The sequence below is a fragment of the Scomber scombrus genome, chromosome 20, assembly GCF_963691925.1.
Source record: "Scomber scombrus chromosome 20, fScoSco1.1, whole genome shotgun sequence".
Taxonomy (NCBI): Eukaryota; Metazoa; Chordata; class Actinopteri; order Scombriformes; family Scombridae; genus Scomber; species Scomber scombrus.
In genome coordinates this window covers 20,210,819-20,231,314 of record NC_084989.1, presented here as the reverse complement: position 1 = coordinate 20,231,314, position 20,496 = coordinate 20,210,819, and the positions used below count along the sequence as shown (strand labels likewise).

Here is a 20,496-nt window from a genome sequence, read left to right as displayed (position 1 = left end):
CATTAGTGAGTTGCTGTCACCCATCAATGTGTCTCTTATTGTGCCACCATTCCTCAGTCAGAGGAGGCAGTTCACCAGGGAGGAAGACACCAACACTCAACAAAAAAAATTTGCCAGATTGAGAATTCATGTAGCGAGAGCAATGGGGACAATCAAGCGATACTATATCTTTTGATGAAGTTGTTCCGCTGTCTCCCTTGGGGACCATTAACCAGTTATGGTACTGTATATGTGCGCCACGCTGACTCATTTTCAAGCCCTGAAATTATAAGACAAAGGTAAAAACAAAAACATTCTGCAAATTGACATGTATAGTCATATGCCAAGCTTTTAAAACTGTGATTGAAATGTAAAAGCTACTGGCAAATCAGTCATGAAATGATTAATATCAGAGTCTGTATTAAAAGGAGCCAAAGAAACATGTTTGATATGATATTCTAAGCGAGATCTGTAATCATTGTTTTTTCCATTTGTTTGTGATTTTATTCTCCTCATTGGTATTTCTAATCAATTGAATGAAATAGTACTTTGAATGATAGAGCAAAAAACAGAAATTCCCTTGGACCACAATGTTAAAATCCATTTACACCAACCATGTTAATGATTAAATACTGTTTCCTTATCGTATAATTGAATTATAATGAAGCTCAATAGGTACCTGAAAGAGAATGAATGACACAGTACATAATTAAAAGTTTTATTATTATTTTGTATCAGTCATAGTCCTGTGGGATGTTTGTCTTGACAAGGAAATTACATATTTGAAAAGGTAATTCACAACTCCAATATAATGATATGATAAATGACAATGCTAGTTACTTTAAATTTTTTCCTGACAGTGGTTACAATCATCTATCTGACCAAGAGTAGGTGGGAAATACTTAAAAAAAACCCTCATTCATCAAGTTTTCATGCTCTCCTACAAGGTAGCGTCAAAGTGGACTCTCTCAAGATGGAAATCATCCTCGCACATAAACAAATCGCACCACTCTGCCCCTGTCAACCCACATTTGCACCATGATCTGATGGTTATATTCATTGCCATGCTTGAGGGAATAGGAGCCATCCTCCCTTCTAATTAGGTATGGGCAACTCCTGTAGCTGTCATTGTTGGGGCATTTGATTTCCAGAAGGCCATGGCAGAGGTCTGCGTTCAGGTCTATGACTCTCCTGTCAGGTGTGCATCCTAGATGTTGGGGGAGGGGAGGGAGAGGGGGGTGAGATGGGCATTTGGATTCAGCACAAACCCACAGGGGAAAATCTGATGACCTGTGACTTCTGAATATAACTTCGATGCCTGCGGCCCCTTTTTTCTTCCCATGTGTGGATGGACTAATGTTGGCATAGTGCAGAGGCAAGAACCTGAAAATCTGAGCGCCCGCAGCAGACCTGTTTTGAAATTCGATGCCGCTATGCGTCCAGATCGCACCTCACGCCACACTTCACAGGTGCCTCGGTGTCTTGTTTCCGCCTCAAGTCGCATAGCTTTATCATGGGGAAGATTGAGCCCTTCATAAACATCAGGAAGCTTCTGGAGCAGTACAAATGGGGAAGAGGGAGAGAGGGAACATTGCCAGAGAGGACAGGGGTGCGAGCAGATCCACATGGGAGGTCACCATATATTCTACATATTTTCTGTTTGTTTCCAATAGTTTGACCATCTTCCAGTCGCTGTCTTCATTATTCCCAGAAGAGACTTTGCAAAGGAGTCACGGGGTCGAGGTAAGAGGATTGGACGATGCATCTTTGGTCCGTTGCCATAATTTAATATCTTTTTAGTTTTCTTGCGTCTTGGATGGTTTGATTTTTAATAATCTTCAGGAGAGTAGCTGGGATGTGCCAAGTCTGAAGTAATGATGTTGTACTTTTTTTTTTGTTTTGAGGACTGACTTACATCCTAATTTGCAGTAATGGTCAAGGGTGTAAAGGAGGCCTATAAGATGCCGAGCAGTGTCCGAAACTGACCAGCTTTGCAGGCTCATCTGGTTTTTCTGAATCCTCTCAGCTACGCTTAATAATTCATTCCGAAAAAACACAGTGACATAAATTGTTAAACACTGTGGCCTGACCTTAATTTTAACATTCAGACCATGCAGAAAACCTGAAGTAATTGTTAACATTAAATGAATTAATGTACATATCCCTACAGATATGACTGTACATTGTTAGATGAGGAGAGTGGAGATGTTGTTAGTGGAGCTGTGAAGCACCTCTGAGGGAGGGGTCCAGCAGTAGTGTGTAGCCCACAGGTGATCTATTTTACATCTTTTCTTACTAATAATTACCATGCTAATATCTATAACTGGTGTATTCGTGGAGCTTTGGGGATTGCAGTCTGAGGATTTACTGAATCTTTTTTAAAATGTATTTTTTGTCCAATCTTCTAAGAAATGTCAAGTTCAACAGAGCGGGATTGCTGCTGTTATATGCTCAGAGGGAAACTTATCTCTGAACAGTTGAACAAGATCTCAATTTTTAAGAGACCATATGAATATATTTCAATAATAATAATGATAGAATAGCCAATAAAGGATGAGATTCAGTTCATTCTACATTAAAAATACACATCCAGCTGAAAGAACAGAACACTCTGAAGAGAAAATGTTATGACATGCATTGACATATGGACTCTGATGTTTGCAGGTTTTGCTACTGGTACCAATTCATACAAGATTTGAATTGGATGCAGTAATGTTTGCCTATTTCACTGTTGTTTATTTATCACTTAACAATTATGTATCAATGTCCTTTGTTCGGGATGATAAAACAACTGTAGGTTTGCCCTTTGGAACATAACAAGAACCATTTATTTGTTGCTAATTGAACTTATTACCCATAGGTATGCTCATTTTTACGCATAATAAAGTTTGCCTTTGGCCTGGCAGTGGTGGTACTGCTACTCTGAACTTTGACTGAGATCAAAACGAAACTGTGCAGTATGTCCCTTGCTTCCAGACTCTTGTAATTTAATATTACCTTGCAATGTGAAATCTATCAGAAAAGACACTAAACAAATAAAACAAAGAAAGGTAAGGTTAGCAGTAATGCACCTGCTCCACTGTCATATTACTGTATTATTAATGCAGATTGATGAAATGATGATGAAACCATATAACATGAAGTACTTTTTAACGTTTGCACAAGCTAATGGATTGACTTGTCATCTGACAACTTTAATAGCGCTAACATTGACGTTAATGTTAATTGCAAAAGTCACACTAGTCTAACATTTACAGTGTTTCCATGTGCAAGGTCTTACCTTCTACAATGCGGATGTAATCTTGAATGTAAGCCTCAATCATTTTTGGGGATCCCAGTAGATTCATCTACCTATTTATTGATTTGGTTGAAGGAAAGTGACGGTAAACAAGTCAAGTCTCTCGACCACATCGCCATTCTCTCTCAGACTTTACTTGACCATGTTCAAGATTCCCACCGTGAGCGTGACGTCAGAGGAAAATGACCACCGTGTGAATATAGTGCTAGGCCTGTCACAATAATTACGTTATCGACTTATCCTGCAATAACGTAATTATCAACATCATTGTGTCTATATATGGACTTATCATATGATACATGGACAGGACTTTGATCTTTTTTTTTTTTACCTCAGTATTGCCACACTTCACATTAGCAGCTAAGAGGCTATTCATGTCACATTGGCTAAGTGAGTAGTGTCCTCCGTTCCTCACTGTGCTCATCCTGAGTGGAGACTACAGAAGCGAGTGGCGCCGCTTATATGGATTTAAAAGTAAATAACTCTGTCCTGGCGCCTAATGGAAGGCTATGTTTTTACAGAAGTGTAGCGCCCACTCTCCAATCCCCACCCCCCTCCTTGCATTATTATGCTATTATATTATCATTTCATTGGTATAAAATGATCTTCAAATGACAATAATATCGTCTATCGTGATAATTTCTGAGACAATATATATCGTCCAATAAAAGCAGTTATCGTGACAGGCCTATATGGTGCATGGAGCCAGTGACTAAGCTCAGATTTTTGGCCAAAATGTATTTACATTTGCATATAAAAATATAAGTATGGATTCACAAAAATACAATCAGACAATTAACAAACAAGTGAGTCCAACCATTTCTAGCCCTTCCCAAACAAATCTGTAAATCTGAACCAACCCTTTAAACTATATCAGTCATTAACATTATTACTGTCCTTTAATTCTCACTCTACTTATATCTTACAGCGCAGGTAACATGCAATATTAATACTCTGGAGCAGCACTGACAGAGAAATAAGACAACAATTATTAACTTCATTTAAAAATAGAGCTACCTTTTCTAACTTTATCATGTCTATTGCTTCAGTGAACCATTCTTTCTGAGTTGGCGCATTTAAAAACAATCCAGTTATTCATAATTACCTTCTTTGTGACCATACATAGCGATAAAAGGATCTTTTTGTTCTTACAGCTGAAATTATGCAAATCTTCCCCGTATACATGATTGTGGTGTGAGTGGAATGGCTATATTAGTGTGGATCATTACTTGCTTTGTTATGCCAAACCAAACTGAAGATCTTTTTATTATATTGCAGTCCCGCAACAGATGGAGCAGAGTTCCTTCAGCAGCACCACATTTTATACACTTACTGTCATCCTTTATGGCCATTTTGTATAGCTGTGACGGCATATAATATAATCTATTTAGTATTTGCTTAAATTGTTTTTTGTACAATGGAAGGACCGCCTTGCATTTTTCCATATATCCTATTTGTGAAAGGCTCTGATCCATTTCAGTGCTCAAGTCTTAAATTAATTGTTGGTGCTTTAATTGAATATTTTAAAAAAATGTATTTATATTTTTTATTGAACAATTTGTGGTTAATTAGTGATTGTTGATGCTCAATTTGTCTATGGGAATATTATTTTTAATAGAATGCTTTAAAGTGATGTTTATCGATTAATTCATTAAAGCTTTTAAAACAGCAGTTAATAGAAATTATGTGATAGAGCTTAGTGGCTCCAATGTGTTTCCATTTATTCTATTTTATCACTGTGTTGTTTACTGTTATATTTGAGCTCTGCTCTGCTTGATTTATTGAGGTAGTTGTGTTAATTCCAAGGATCTTTGTACATTATTTAAGCTTCACTTGCCCTTGCATGATTTCCTGTGGTAATGTTTTCATACAATATTGACATTTCAAGTTAATGTTTTAGCTTTGTAACTTTTTTTCCATGTGTTCAATGTCTTTGCTAACAGAGGGATCAAATAACTCACTTACTAGCTGACAACCAAAGGACATATAGTATTAAAATAAGCTGAATATCTGTAAGTCTGCCATTTATATTTGAAGTAGACATCCTTGAGTATGAACACTTTTTTTTTTTTACATGCCACATCAATTTTAACATTGTGTATATATCATGACTTGTACTGTGAATATTGGTCTTCATCACCTCGACCCAGTAGAGAGTTATAGTAAGATTTAACCATATATCTATAATTTATTTCATTTTATTAAATATTTATTATATGCATAGTGTGTTTAATAACTATTTATTGTAATTCTTAACCCTTAATATCTTATTCTTGAGTGTTTCCTGTTTGTTTCCATATGACACCGAAGAAAAAGTCTAAATTTACAATTGTGAGGAAGGATCTAGATGTTTGATGTCTGTATGTTTTCTTTTGACAATTAGAAGATACAATACATCAATTGCGACTATCTTTAGAAACAAGCGGAACAAGAAGTCCTGAAACAGATGGTTTGTCCCCCCACAGAGTCCCGATCTCAACATCATGGAGTCAGTCTAGGTTTATGTGAAGAGACAGAAGAAGAAGAACTGTGAGAACTTTATCACAACGACACGAACAACCTGTCTACCATTAAAAAACTGTGTACTAAGGAGAATTGGTGAATAGATAAGTGAATATTGATTTGATTTAGTTCTTTTTCTGTTTATTGCACTTTGATAAATAAAAACTACTCATTGCAAAATTTCTTTTTAAAGCATCGTCACTTTACTTTTATTGGCTAAAACATTTATTTCCTCCCTATAATGAAACCACAATCCTAATCACTGCAACAAACCACTTTTCTTTTTTCCTTTTTTTTCATGCTTTAACCTGAACGATAATTTTAAAATCTGGCATGAATACGCACACACTGAGCAATGAAACTGAGCTTAATTTAGGAACAAGGGAAGAAAGACACAAAAAAAAAGTGGATCAAAAGAGAGACAAATGAAGATGCCCATCAATTCTGGCTGTACTTGAAAAATAAATAATTCCATTAAGTGTTTAATTTTCTCTCTCTCTCTGCCATCCTTTATTAATGTCATTACAGTCACTGCAGCTGAAAACTGTTATTGGCTGCTCTGACTAAATGGCTCAGTTAGCTAAATTATAGTGAGCTGTACACTTCTTTTCTCCAAAGTCTCTGCCAGTGGGCTTACAGTGGGGATAATGGTGGTCAATAAAGCAATACTCTTTTGCTGTTGCTCTACAAAACATGCCATTTATGCCCTGCATCAAATAACAGTGGGACGTTGTCATAAAGCACTGGGGAGAAAAAAAGGCTGCTTTTCTCTACGCTTCAGTTAAGCCTCAACGACAAAGTCAAAACATGTCATCTGTTTCTTTTTTCCCCTTTTTTAAAGCCTAATGCTTTTATGCTTAGAATTTAGTCATCTATTTCTGTATTGTGGATATTCACCCATCTGCTCTGTTTATCCCTTGCATCCCTCCTCCATCCATCCATTCATCAGTTTTCTGTTGCTTCTTTCACAGTGTAACCTTGTAGCCAATTAAAGAGCACTACCACTGCTCTGGTGTCTGCTGCAGTGACACCTGTGAACCCTGTTTACTGAGTTGCATCAGAAAGGTTACTTCAAGCCTTCAATCCAAGCAAGGCTCCCTTAATGCTAGCTATACACAAACAGAACAAAACGTTGTCTGTTCTGCACTCCATACAACATCACCATAGGGACAAAAAGCATGCATGTCTAAGACTTAAAAGAGGCATCTTTAAACATTCGGGAGAAGTAAAGCTTAAGAGGAAAAAGCTGGATAATGGTTGGATTATAATAACAGCTGTAATGGATGGCTCCTGAAAGGTGAGATAAACTAGAAGAAAAAAAGATGTCGGGTTTGTGCCGACAGCAATGAGGCCGATAAGTCCTCCAATTTAAATGGACACACAGGTCATTTGACCATGCACTCCAGAACCGCCGCCTCTATCAGCAATAATCGGCAGGACAGCATCATTTATCAAAACACTGCTAATAAAATAATGATGTTTTATGATGTGGCAATGCTGTGGTTAAGGTCTGGTTAGGTTTAGGCACAAAACCCACTTGGTTAGGATGAGGTAAATATCATGGTTTGGGTTAAACTGATCATTTGAAACGTGTTGAAAAGTCACTACTTCCTTAAAGTTAGGCAGCCTTTCTCCATCGTCATGGCAACAGCAAACACCATGATAATCATAGTTATGTTTTTTTAAAAAGCTGTGCCTTTCATCTGAACCGCGCCACTTCTGATAATTACTATGACCGTTCGATATCGTCTGTCACTCAAATGTAACTACAGGTCATTTTTGGCGACTGCTACTATGACCTACTGTGTTGTTTTTTTCATGGGAGGAAGGGCTCAGTGAGAAAAATGAATGCTCTCACTAAACCAAAGAAAGGCTTCACACACAATTGATATACTAATTTAATATCAGCTTGGCGTGTTGGAGCCTGAGAGATATTGGCTGTGGTTAATGATGCCATGAATCCTGATTCCAGCACGCTAAGAAAAAAAAAAAAAAAACAGAGACATGTTTCTCCTCCCGCCTGGCCAGACGCACACATACTTCTCACAGAGCGACACTGCTAATCCACACGACTGTGTTGCGAGGCTGTTGTTTGTCTGCTGGGTGCCAGCCCCCTCATGCTCTATCTCTGTTACCCTGTGCGGCGCTGGTGTCATTCCTGGGGAGAGGCGATGATTAAAATCCTTCTGTCGCTATCACAGCACGGCCTCGTATTGTGTGCCGTGACTCCTTGCCTCCGGTGCAAGCCAGACGCATTGTAGCCGTGCATTTATCTTGCTGTCTCCACACCACTGGCGGCAGACGGGTGGGCCGTGCTCCCTGCTAAAGCCCAGATACTTGACATTTGTCTTGGGAAGAGGAAATAAAAGTGCAGACTTTGGAGGAACCCTCTGGCTCTCCATGTAGCTCTGAGAGGTACTGATGAAGGTGATGAACACTTAAACATGAAGGGACCAGTATGTGATTTGCGGAAGCCTCGGGCAGTCCACTTACAAGGAATAGATCCCGTAACCGTAACACAAAAACAGGTCATACAAGCAGGGAATAAAACCTCCAGCCCTGGTAGTTCATTACTGAGTGACATTCAAGCATCATGCTCTAATCACTGGTCACAATTGTGAAAAGGGCCACATGATGCTACAGTACAAAGGACCTATGTGTTGCAGAAATGTATCATTATGTCGAACATATTATAGAAGACAGGGTCCATTCATTTGTAATGTTAAGCTGAGATGAAGTGTGTTCGTCTGTGCACACGTTCGAGTGTTTGTTGTTTGTGATTAGAATTTAAAACTTGCACCCCCCCCCCCCTCTCTATATTACCTGTCCGAACAGCAGGAGGCAGCCAGATTTATATCTAGCCTTCAGCTGTAATGTTCTCGATTTAGTGCAGTCACCACAACAAAGATCTTGTACGGAGCCACAACGACACACACTTTTAAAAGGAGGAGGTATAGAAAACACACAAGGTTGAGGAAAAAAGGCTGCGCTAATATCTTAATCACAGGCTGATCACAGCGAACCGACTCCTCCTGACCTCAGCATTGAAATTTCACATGTGATGAGCCAGAGCAGCTAAAAGACTGCATAGGGGGATTGGATTTGGTCTTTTCTTTTATTAGACTATTTTCAGTTTAATTAGATTCTCAGACATCATGGTCCAACAAGCAAGAAGAGACAAAGCACAGAACGCCCAGCCCGCAATCACCTGATTACCTGTCATATTCAGATGTCATACTTGTGTCATTTAGAGAGGCAAGCCATGTCACATCTTAAAGACCCCCTTCAGAATGTAATTAATCCTCTCATTCAGACACCTGGCATTTACTAACTAAATTCTCCTCTTGTTATTCCAGCCATTGAGGTTTGTGAGTATGCATGCATGCATGCTTAGCAGTGTTAATGTGCACGGATAATTGTCTGTAAAGGACTTGCCAAATCGCCGAGGTGTATGGAGCTGGAGGCAGCTGTTCAAACCTCCCTGAGCCTGCTATCAATTACAACACAGTCCTTAACAGCATTTCAGCTTCACCTTCAAACTAAACTACAAGCTATCAATCAATATATTACAAAATGCTGTCTTAACTGGGCAACTTTAGGTGCGGCAACTTATGTATTTCGCCAACATTATGCTTTGCTTGGAAATGATTGGAGCTATTCAGGATTAAGAACTTTTCCCAAGGGCACCTTGTAGATTCAATTTGGGATTATAAACTGGAGTAAAGAGACTTGTTATACGAAGGAGAGCAAGGATACTACCCACCTAACACCGGGTCACACACATCCTCTTCCCCCCTGACCATTAGCCCCTCTGCCACTTAATCGCTAGTGCAGTATTGCAGCGTGGAGCTTAGAGTGTATTTCAGCACAGGCACTTCGTCAAAGTCACCCTCTGCTATGGCCCAGGCGTGTGCTGCAAATGGGACTAATTAGTAACTAGCAAAGACAGAGGCACAACGCTCATCCCACAACACTCAATCGTGGGCAACTAAAAGCTAGTGCCTCACCCTTGTGGTGTATTCTGTAAGGCTTGTGGTATTGACAATATGTTAAAAACCAACAGTTAATGCCAACAGTGTGGTCTGGTTACCAGCCAGTCGGTACAGAAGGCAGGCACCAGAAAAATGTAACGCCATTCACTGAATTATCCTCACTACAAGCTCATTTTGTGAGGCCTATTCAGAGATACTCAATTCCCCTTTAAAGTACTTGACATGATTTCATTCTATGCTACTTTTTGCAGGACTATTGTACTGGATTATAATGTACTCATGTTATTTTAGGCTATGCAACTTTTGCTAATCAGCAGCCTTTGAACCAACAAGTAGCTAATACTAAAACTAATGTAACATTAGTACAGGTAGAGAAGAGTCATAAATATATTCAGCTTACTAAAGCAGTAATGTGAGTTATAAAGCAATATATATCTTTAGCCAACATTAGCCACCCTAAGCTACTAATACCAAAAGATGTAAGGCTATAACAACAAAACCCATGAGAGTATTGAAATATGTTGTGTTGCTTAGGACTTTAACTTCTTATTTTCACTTTTATCTTCTCTAAAAGTGCAGCTTTAAATATAACTTGGCCAGTAAAATACAAAAATGAATGTTTAGAATATATATATGCAGTATCGGTCAAAAGTTTGGACACACCTTCCCATTCCCTTGAATAAGAAAGTGTGTCCAAACATTTGAGTGGTACTGCATTCATCCCCTTTAAAAAATAACTACTGTACAAGCATATTATGTGTTGCAATATTTGACATTTTTCAGCACAGATACTTTATGAACTGTACTAAACTTTTATGTGATAGGAAAAAAAGAGCAAAATACTGTCAAGATGCAATCAAATGTCTATATGTGCATGTAAGTGACTGTCACTCTTCAGATCTGAGGGTGCAAAGATAAACGCTTTGAGCACACTGACAGCTCAATACATAACTCAGACTGTAGGTATACTGACATTTGACGAAATGTCTATATCGTGTCTCATCTACCACGCTGATAAAAAAAAAAACAACAAAAAAAAACTGCTTCTCAGCATGTAGCAGATACTCTGGTTAGCAGCACAAGCTACTGTATGAGAACAGAGGCCACTTACAGTAAGCAATCATAACCCATTAAAGCTTTTGAAATATCAACCTTGGGATTTAAAGAATCCACTTAGCTTAATGAAAAACACGTCATCATCTAAAGCTGTGAAAGTATGAGTCCTGGTCATTGAGCTGAATAGGTTAGAGGGAAAAAAAGGCATGATATGAGAGTAATGGGGACTTTATGCGGCAGACATGCTGTTTGAACATCACTTGAGTAAATGTCTGCTCTCGCTCTAATTGGTATTGGTGTCATGAAGTCTCACTCGAGACTCATCGATGGGTTCAAGTGTTCTCGCAAACTTTGTTAAAGATCTTTGAACAGCCAGAGGCAAGTGGTCAAATTTCCATCAGTCCTGCGTCAGTTTTATAGAATCTTCTGCTGGATATTAGACGCAGCAGAAAAAGGATCACAGATATCTTAATAAATAACTGATACTTTATGACAAACTTCATAATAGAAAAATCACTGTTGTGAATTTTTAATAGACAGTATAAAATGTTTTAGTGTTCAAAACTGATGACACAACAAGATCCTGAATTTTTCAGGAAACTAGCAGAGCATTTTTAGTAGAGCATACATTTTTATTTCCCTGAGGTAGCTCTTCCTGAAAGGTAACTAAATGAAGATGAAGACGAAGGTAACCAAGTGAACACATCCTAATTTTTCTCTCAATTACAGTTGTGACTTTAAAAAAAAGAGCAATATAAGAGGAAAGAATCTGAAGAAAAAAAAGAAACCATTAGAGACTTCTAGGCAATAACAGTGCTGCTATAAAAGCGTGCAGGATGTCTCCCTTGACTGTAACTCTTCTGTAAGCCGTCTTTTTACAGTGGGTTGTAGAGGGGGTTATTAAAGTTAGCCCTGTCAAACAAGAGAACATGTCTCTATGCTTCCCTGCGTCAAGTCCCACATGGAGTCACACCTCTCCGAGGGCCATGCATGCTATTCAATTTTGACACCAATATTGCATCTCATAACCACGAGATCCAATCACCATCTATGTGAATGGAATGAGAGCCAAGCGTAATCAGTCGTGGTCAGGTAGAGATGGGCAGCAGAAAGACGAGGGGCTGGCTGGGGGCCAAAATGGGTGCACATTTAGGTGTGTGTCTATGTGTGTGTGCCTGGTTGTTTCAGAGCTTAATAAAGCAGCCATTGTCCTCCAGAAAGAGTGAGATTTATTTGTGAGCTTAAGGTCTTATGATTAAAGCTGCAGTAAGCAATTTTGGACACTTAAAGTGAACAAATGGCTGCAAAGATTACAATTCAAATAATTTGTATTGTATACTTTAATCACTTAAAGCTGCTCTAATCAATATTTGAACTTAACAAGAGATGAAATGACTGTGTATAATGTGAAAGTGACAAACCCACTGAGAATTATTGCCGAAGCACTAAAGCTAAATGCTAAAACACTACGTACTGTTGTAGCATTTTTCAACACAAGTTTGTTTCCAAATCAGCAGTTTTCAGCAAAAGAGCATTGATAAACCTGACATACGCTACCTGCTACCTGCTACCTGCTACCTGCTACCTGCCAAGCATCAAACGGCAGACAACATTAGCATTTAGCTGCTAAACAAAGTCGAGCATTTAGCAACTAAAGACGAAAGATATGTACCTCAGGAGTTGGTGGAAACCCAAAGCAGAGCTAAAATAAGAGTAAACTAAAGTTTGGTGGCATTTGATGAACATATGACCACAAATGAATTTTGATGATGATAAAATACTTTATTAATCCGCCATGATTAATAAAGTATTTTGTATCATATCATATCGTAATATATCAGCGTTTACAGCTTGTTGCCCCCAAGTGTACAAAAAGTTTATTAATCAGGTTGAAGGGCTGAGAGAGTCAGAATATCAAAGGTTTAGTCTAATAGCTAACTTTAGCTGACAGTTGTGTAGATCACTTTCAAGTGTCAGCTTGTCCTGTCAGAGAAGACGTCCGACCCAGCAGCAGCATTTCATTTGTGCAAATATAGTGACTCTGTGGGATCTTTCCTGGAGAAATGCAATGCTCCATTGATTTAGTCAAATAAGACAACTTGTCAGGAACATTTTGATGAAGATGAAAGACTTTTAGAGATTTTTTCAGAAATTGTGGTATCAGTTGATTAAAAAAGAGAAATTATTCAAGAGATGGATGGTTTTACAAAATGTTTATATATTAAGTCACATGGACTGAAATGGTCTACTTTAGGCAAAATACAGCTGAATCCAGACAAAGACAAATATTAAACAATTATTTTTGTGCTTAATGATGGCCGTAAGAGATAGACCAGATAATAATAAACAGTGTCTTTCGAGGCAGGGTGTTTGGAGATCAGCTAAATTACACTGAATACGATATTACAGGAAAGGAACTGGGAAAAATGTTTAACATCAAATTCACAAGTTTCAGTCCAAACTCATCTTAAAGAAAGTGATCACAGAGTTTTAACACATTAATTAGCCCCCAGACTTTTTTTTCTTTTTTAGCTTCTAAGCAACTACGAGGAACCCTTCACTTAAAATCAAAGATTTTCAGCCTCAGCGCTCCCTGTGGAACTGTTGGAGCTTAAAGAGTATCCATGAGGAAGTTTTTCATTTAGAGCGTATAAAACATGTAAATGTTTGAACCAAAAACACGGAAACATGGAAATGTTCGCTAATGAAAGCTTCAGCGGGAGGCTTCATTAGCGGAAGGTCTCTAGAATGTGAAAAACAACATAGAAATTCTGTGATAGTGGTGCAGGCTTCTCAGCTAAGTGTGCTGAAATTCTGATGATCACAACATCTTTTCCCTCCTCAGACACAACATCTAAAATGCCAGCACAGTATGCAGTCATTTTATTCCTTGTGGTATATATGTGTGTATTCATTTTTGCTTGAATTGTCCATTTTCTCACAGTGGTTATTGAATGTTAACAGTGAACCTTCACAGGTCGATGTGGAGTTTTTCTTGTCCTCCTTATTTCTGTGTCTGCCTGACTGTGGAAAAATAAACAACATAAATCCCTGCATTGCAGTGGCTGTCACTAGTTCATGAATTAGAACTACATTCATAACATGTGTGTATGTGTTGCTCTCGAAGTAGACGATGAAGCCTAATATCGTGGGATGGCCCATATTTTTCTGTTTTCAACCAAGATTGCTTTGCATGAAGTAGCCGAGCCTCGACAGGGCAGTGGCTAATGAGCCGGCTATGAAGATGCAGCGAGGACTGCCGCTGCACTTCTCAGAATAAAATGCCCGACAAATCAACAACCCACCTCACATCATCTTGCCTTGCAGCTTATTTTAGCCCTTTTCTCAGGATTTTTTCTCACTGTTTTCAAATTTAATTGCTGCTATCTTTACTGTGCCGAGCGACAATACCTGATAGAATTCAGTTGTCGCCTGCAATCTTTGCAACTTCGTCCTTTGACTTGTTGATGGTAAAACAAAGGTGTCAATGGTCAGCGTCAAGTCACTGAAAGGAAGCGTGAGTATGAGCAGTGCTTATAGTGACACCATAAAATGAAAAATAAACACATTCTTTTCTCTTACAAATAAAAAGTTGAATTATTCCTGCTTCTGTTTTACTGCTACAGCCTCACTTGGTCATTTATGGAGGCTACTGCTGGGAAACTTATATAGACATAGGCTGTGTTACTGAGTCACTAAATATTTATCATGTCACAGATCAATATTTTAATGGTTTTACCACAAAGATAAAACAAGAACTAAACCGTGCGTAACTTTACCAGGAGGTATGTTTGTTTTCTGTTGCATAGACTTAAAAAATGTTGGTTTAAAATCTCCAGTTTATGTCTAAATGAGCAACAATCAAAGTTAAAGTTAGAAAAAAAATGTATTAGTTAAATTTATAGTTATTATTCATGAAATTTTAAGCTCTAAATCTCTTTATAGTTGTGGGTGTTGTTTGGTTGGTTTGGTTGACAGCAGTCTGCCAATATAAGGAAACAACCCAAAAACTCCCTCTGCACATTCTCATTCACAAGTCTGATTGGTGCATGAGGATACTTGACATCACCTTTTTCAACTGAGCTCCAACCACTTTAAAACTGAAAGCACAAATACTGAAGTCTCTCATGTGAAATATTGTAACAGAAATGTTTAAAAAATCTATCACACTCAGAAGACTTTGCAGAAAATTGTATGTCCTTATTTCTAGTGAGAAGCTTTTTGGAAATGTGAATGTATTGTATGTTTTCAAAGCCTTTAAATGTCACACCGAAGTCACATCTGTGCTGTTAATCCACCACTTACGTCTGACAAAATGTTGCACCTACCAGTCTTGGGCTCCACTGAGAAGTAAGGCTGTCCGTGGATGATGCTGTAGACTACTCTGGCGCTGTTCCCATACGTGGGGTCATCTGCATCTGTGGCTGCCACTTGCACCACCATGGTTCCTGTGAGCAGACAGCCCTTCATTAGTTTCCAAGACAACATCCACAAACCAAGTCAAACCGAGCTAAATGTGGAAATAGTTATCATATCAGCAGCGTGTGTGACAAATTCTACTTGAAAGGCAGGGAGAAAAGGGAGAAAGCATTGAAAATGTTACTTCTGAGGCGGTAAATAATCTCATTAGTCATTAGTCACTACAATGTCTTTCTTTGTTGGTACTGCTGTTTACTTTAGTTTTGTATGGAGTTTTATTTTCATGCAGAATGACACAGTGGGTTTAAAGCAGTATTTCATTGAAACCTTCAGCAACACCAAAAGATCTGACGTGTGATGTGTACTGGCTCTCAGCCTCAAACGCAGCCAAACAAACAAACAAACAAACACTTTCAGTTGTTGCCATCATTTGCAGGGAATGGTTTCAGCAGGATTAAAGTGTAGCTCCTTGCCTTTAGAGATCATTTTGTTGCCATTGTTTCCATTTCCCACCCGCAGATCATCTTTTGTGGGTATAGCTACAATCTGTTGATTCAAATTCAGCAGCCAAATGGGTTCTGCAACCCATCTGTGCATGTTAAAGAGACACTTCACCCCCTCCCAAAAAAAGGACAAAGCTAAATTATAATGTATTTCATATCATGCTAATCCCAAAAGTGCTACCTTTTTTTTTTCCTTTGTGTTTCAGAAGAGTAAAAGAGTTTGAATTTGTCCTCCAGCAAAGTCATAGGACGACATTGAATCTGAGATGTAGCTTCATGAAGAATCAAAATAATTTTATGACAAAAAAAAATCAGAAAAAAACCCTTTTTTCCCCTCTTCCATTCACTATTTTTAAAAAAAGTCTTATTTTATTTTCCCAGTTTAAATCTTAAATGTTAGCGTGCATGCAGCGTGATGTTAACTCATCCATTTACTGATTTAAGTTTCACAAGCTGTTTCTGGAGAAAATTGGAAACATGAAAATGAAAGGATGACTGAAGGTGAGAGGCAGGAATGAAGCCTTGTAGCACAAACAGAATGTTCTGTTATATTTTTAGACAGTTGGATGGATGAATTGTAGTGCTATAAGTAAAGCAATACAATTTCAATATACCTTAATGAAACAAGAATCCCTTAAAATACCACAAATGAATGTGTAATTTACTCCGAGCTAATTGGTATCTAAAGCAGCTTTTCTTTGCCATTAGTTGTACAATTAGCAATTAGCAACATGTACAAATTCATGCATTAGAATAACATAATTGGCAAGTTAGCCTTAATTTGATTAACACAATGTTAAGATACTGAATCAAGACTGTGGGCTGACTACAGGGTAAAATTAATGTTATATTTATGTTAAATTGCATCACAGTTTAGAGATATTAGTTATTATATGTATGTATTCATATCACCAGGGAAAAACTGACTTTATGCAGCAGAATAATACAGATATAATTACAGAATCCAAGATACAGTACCAGATTTTGCAAAAGTGCCCAGTACTGTAATGTCTCAAAATCCTCAAACTTCCCCCCCAATCTTAGAGAAAGAAAATTAGTTTTCAAACTCCACTGTGAACTCTCCTGACAACTGACAACTGTTGTCTCTTCGTGCAGTACAGTAATGTCCTCCCCCACTCTTCCTCGGAGGCAGAAAAAGGAGACATCAGACATGACTCCTTATGCATTTCCCTTTAAATTTACCCACTGAACACGGTTGATGTGACTCAAGCTGACAGCTGTGGCTCTGTAGGTAAGGCTGAAAAAAGTTTGAGGAGTTCAGAGAAAAAATATAATCAGTGACAATCAGTGCCAATCAATTTCAATTGGTCATTCATTATGGTATAAATGAGCCTTGTTGCTCCAACTGGGCTCATTTCAGGTCAAAGAATGTATATCCTTCTGATAACAGAGAGGAAAAAGCTGTTTGATCTAGGATATTTTTTGCTCTTGGACTGTAAATGCGTCAGCGTTGGTCTTAAAGCCGACGCCTATAGTCTCACACTTAGCAGCGGTGAAATCATCAACAATAGACATTGTTGAAATAACCTTGAACATGAAAAAAACACCATTTTCCGAGCATGCTTTTTCCAGTAGGTCAGATTAATGGCTGGTTTATGCTAGAATATTTCACTTTAATGGCTAGCTGCACATATCTGGCTAAGCCTGAGCCTATATTGTAGCACATGACAGGAAGTGTGTTACAAGTTGGTGATATTTTACTCTGAAGCAAACATCCTAATAAAAATCTCACTTTCTTGCATGAGATGTATTTTACAGGCTTTTACAGAATGAAGTGATCATGGAAATTGAAGATTACACTCCTCCATTCTGGTCATAAAGAAGAATTAACAGGCTCTGGCCCTGAAAGTGAACAGTATAATTGAAAAAAAAAAAGAAAAAAAAAAAAAGAAGCTCGGTCGGTGAAGGTGGAGAAGTTATCACCAGGCCGGTTGTAGAAGGACACCTAGATTATATCATCACCTCTTAGTCATGACAGGCTATATTACAGGTAGTTTAAAACAGCAAGGTCAAAGGGTGGCTGTGTGAAAGAGAACTCAGGCGACATCTAAATCTCTATAACAGGTTGATAGTTAAAATCACTTCACACAAGGCTCACTAGACGAGGTTGTACATTAACATTCAATATGGACCCCGACAGTTTTTAAAGATGTATACATATATTTATTTTAATTTTTTTTTAGCTGTTTTCTACAGTTTTCAGCTTCTGACAATATTGTCAGTATGAACGGTAATACAAGCTGTGTGACCTGACTGTCAAAAACAAAAACAAAAATAAATAAATAAATTTAAAAAATGGATGAACACCCGGAAATTTGAATGGATTCTTTCCGCTCCACAAGGCTGTCATCTGCTACTCAATTTGCCCTGTCTGTGTCCTTTCAATATTTGTCCGTCTTCATCCACATGATGGATCAGATCTTCACATTTTTTATTTATTCGCTGCAGCTGTGTACAAAACAGGTTTCCTAATCAATTCTGTATCTTGGATGAGCAACTGTCATCTGCTAGTAATGAAAATAAATGTGGCATGCGTAATTTGAATGGGAGACAGGTATTCTTCCCGCCGCTTGCATATACTAGGCTGCATCCAACTGTCAAGTACAATATGCATATCCGAGTGAACACTCACAATGCAAATTTGTTGCCTATTTGTTTTGAGGGATGTGACCCAGAATGTGACTTATAACTTTTATATTAATACAAGCTGTATTTGTTTTCAAATGAATGGCCATCTTCTGCATGGAGTAGTAAAACCTAATATTTTCCATGCTATAAGAGGAGAAAGAAAATTGAATTGCTAAGTGCATATATATTATATGGGGATATATCATGCTATTTTCCCTGTTATTTTCGTATTCTCATGTCAGACGTGTATATTAAACATTGTCAAAGTTCCACAACTTGAGGTGAATGCATGTAAAAATGCTGCCTGCAAGTCAAAAGCCAGGACTTCAGCATGAACAATTTGTTTGCAATATATTACCTCTACTTCCTCATCGAAATTATATCACATTGTTTGCACATGCCCACAAGGTTGTTCAAGTATAAGTTCAGATTGGATTCAGGTTCAAACATGTACAGATGTATTTGAGAAGATTCTGATTCTAGTGAAGAACAATAAAAAACCTAATATTTTCCATGTTATATGAAGAGAAGAAATTTGAAACCAAGTCTGTAACTTGAAAATTGATTGGCAAATATATTAAAGAGGATATATCAAGCTTAAAAAAAATAAAAATCTGTTATTTCTGTATTCTTATAATGTTGGACATCTATCTTAAAGATGGTCAAAGTCCAAAACTTGCGGTTAACATATGTAAAAATGCTGCCTGCAAGTCAAAAGTCAGGGCATCAACCTGCTTTATACATTTCCTTTGCAATGTTACCTCTATTTCCACATCGAAATGGCATCAGATTGTTCATACATGCCCGCAAGGATCTTCATGTTGTATATTTGTATATTTCGGATTGGATTCGGGCTCGGACACGTCCGGATGTTTTTGGGAAGTTTAGTAAAGACAATTATTGATTGTTTATGTAGCCTCCAGCTTCCTGAAACTAACCAGTCAGAGCAGAGTGGGCTCATCAGGAAGGGAGGGAGGGGGGGGGGGGGGGGGGGGGCTTAAAGAGACAGGAGCTAAAACAGCCTGTTTCAAACAGAGACTAAACTAAAGGGCTGTATAAGATAAATTAGGAGCTTTTTGGACTTTAAATTATGCAAAGATATTCCAGTAGAGCTCACAGAACAGAAATATAAACTTGGAAATGTGCATGATACATCACTTTTGGATAAAAAAGAAATCAATATTAAAAAAATTGAACACGTTCCATTTAAGCCCTAGTAATTTCGCAATGCCTTCATGAGTATTCAAGGCTGCCACCGTTGATTAAGTTGATTATATTCATGCACATTCACACCTGCTCCCCACTGTTTCAGATAAGCAGGGATCATTTCTTAGAGTTCAATTCACTTTTATTTGAAATTGCCAAGTGAAATTATATTAGAGAAAGAAATAAAGTTACTAACTGCCTATTTGTTTTCTGCGTGCTTAAACATTTTTAACTTTCATTTAAATCTATTTTAATAGGACGCAATGCAAATTGGAATTAACATGATGCCAATGCACTGAAAAAAACAACAAAAAACGACTTTCTCTCAATAGAAGATCCCTTTTCCCCGAACCAATTCATTTCCAGATTTAAATGACTATCCCATCCTTGATCTCCGCTCTCATGAATTAGACAGGAACAATGACAGCTGGATATAGGACTGGTGAGTAGTAAATTCAAGAGCTGTGGCCTTGGGTTGACATTACATTCTCTATGCTTGTAATGAGCCCTCAAACTGCTCCTTTGGCCCTTCGCTGTGCGGCAGGAGAGAGCCAAGGCTCACGACTGTCACACCTCCAACTGTCCTCAAGCTCTCTTGTCTTTTATTTGACATCCCCGGCGTGATTAAGACAAAAGCCTTCTGAGATCCTCAGGCCATAAGGTCCGCATGTGTATGGACGAGCACTGCCTCTAATTACTTTAATTAATTAAATTCATGATTTCCTCTAAATTGAACCCATTCATCAGCGGCGCAGAGCTGTGACCATTAATGATTTAAAGACATCTATAAAGGAATTATTGAGGACAAGAGGTGCTTGGCCCTTCCCTGTTCTTTACTGCATTGATAATTGCTTTGAGCAGATATTTACAAAGAGAAGCAATGCATTATTCT

The 20,496-nt window shown here is 38.1% G+C and overlaps 1 protein-coding gene across 2 annotated transcripts in view; it reads right to left on the bottom strand.

The window, feature by feature from the left end:
• LOC134001957 (cadherin-7-like) overlaps positions 1-20,496 on the bottom strand; it is a 101,484-nt gene that overhangs the window by 40,527 nt on the left and 40,461 nt on the right. The window contains exon 3 of one of the 2 annotated variants that reach the window (XM_062441165.1): positions 15,156-15,275. The exons of the other annotated variant lie outside the window; for it this stretch is intronic. Coding sequence (XP_062297149.1) covers positions 15,156-15,275 — 120 coding nt within the window. The remainder of the gene's footprint in view (positions 1-15,155; positions 15,276-20,496) is intronic. 2 annotated transcript variants of the gene reach the window in all.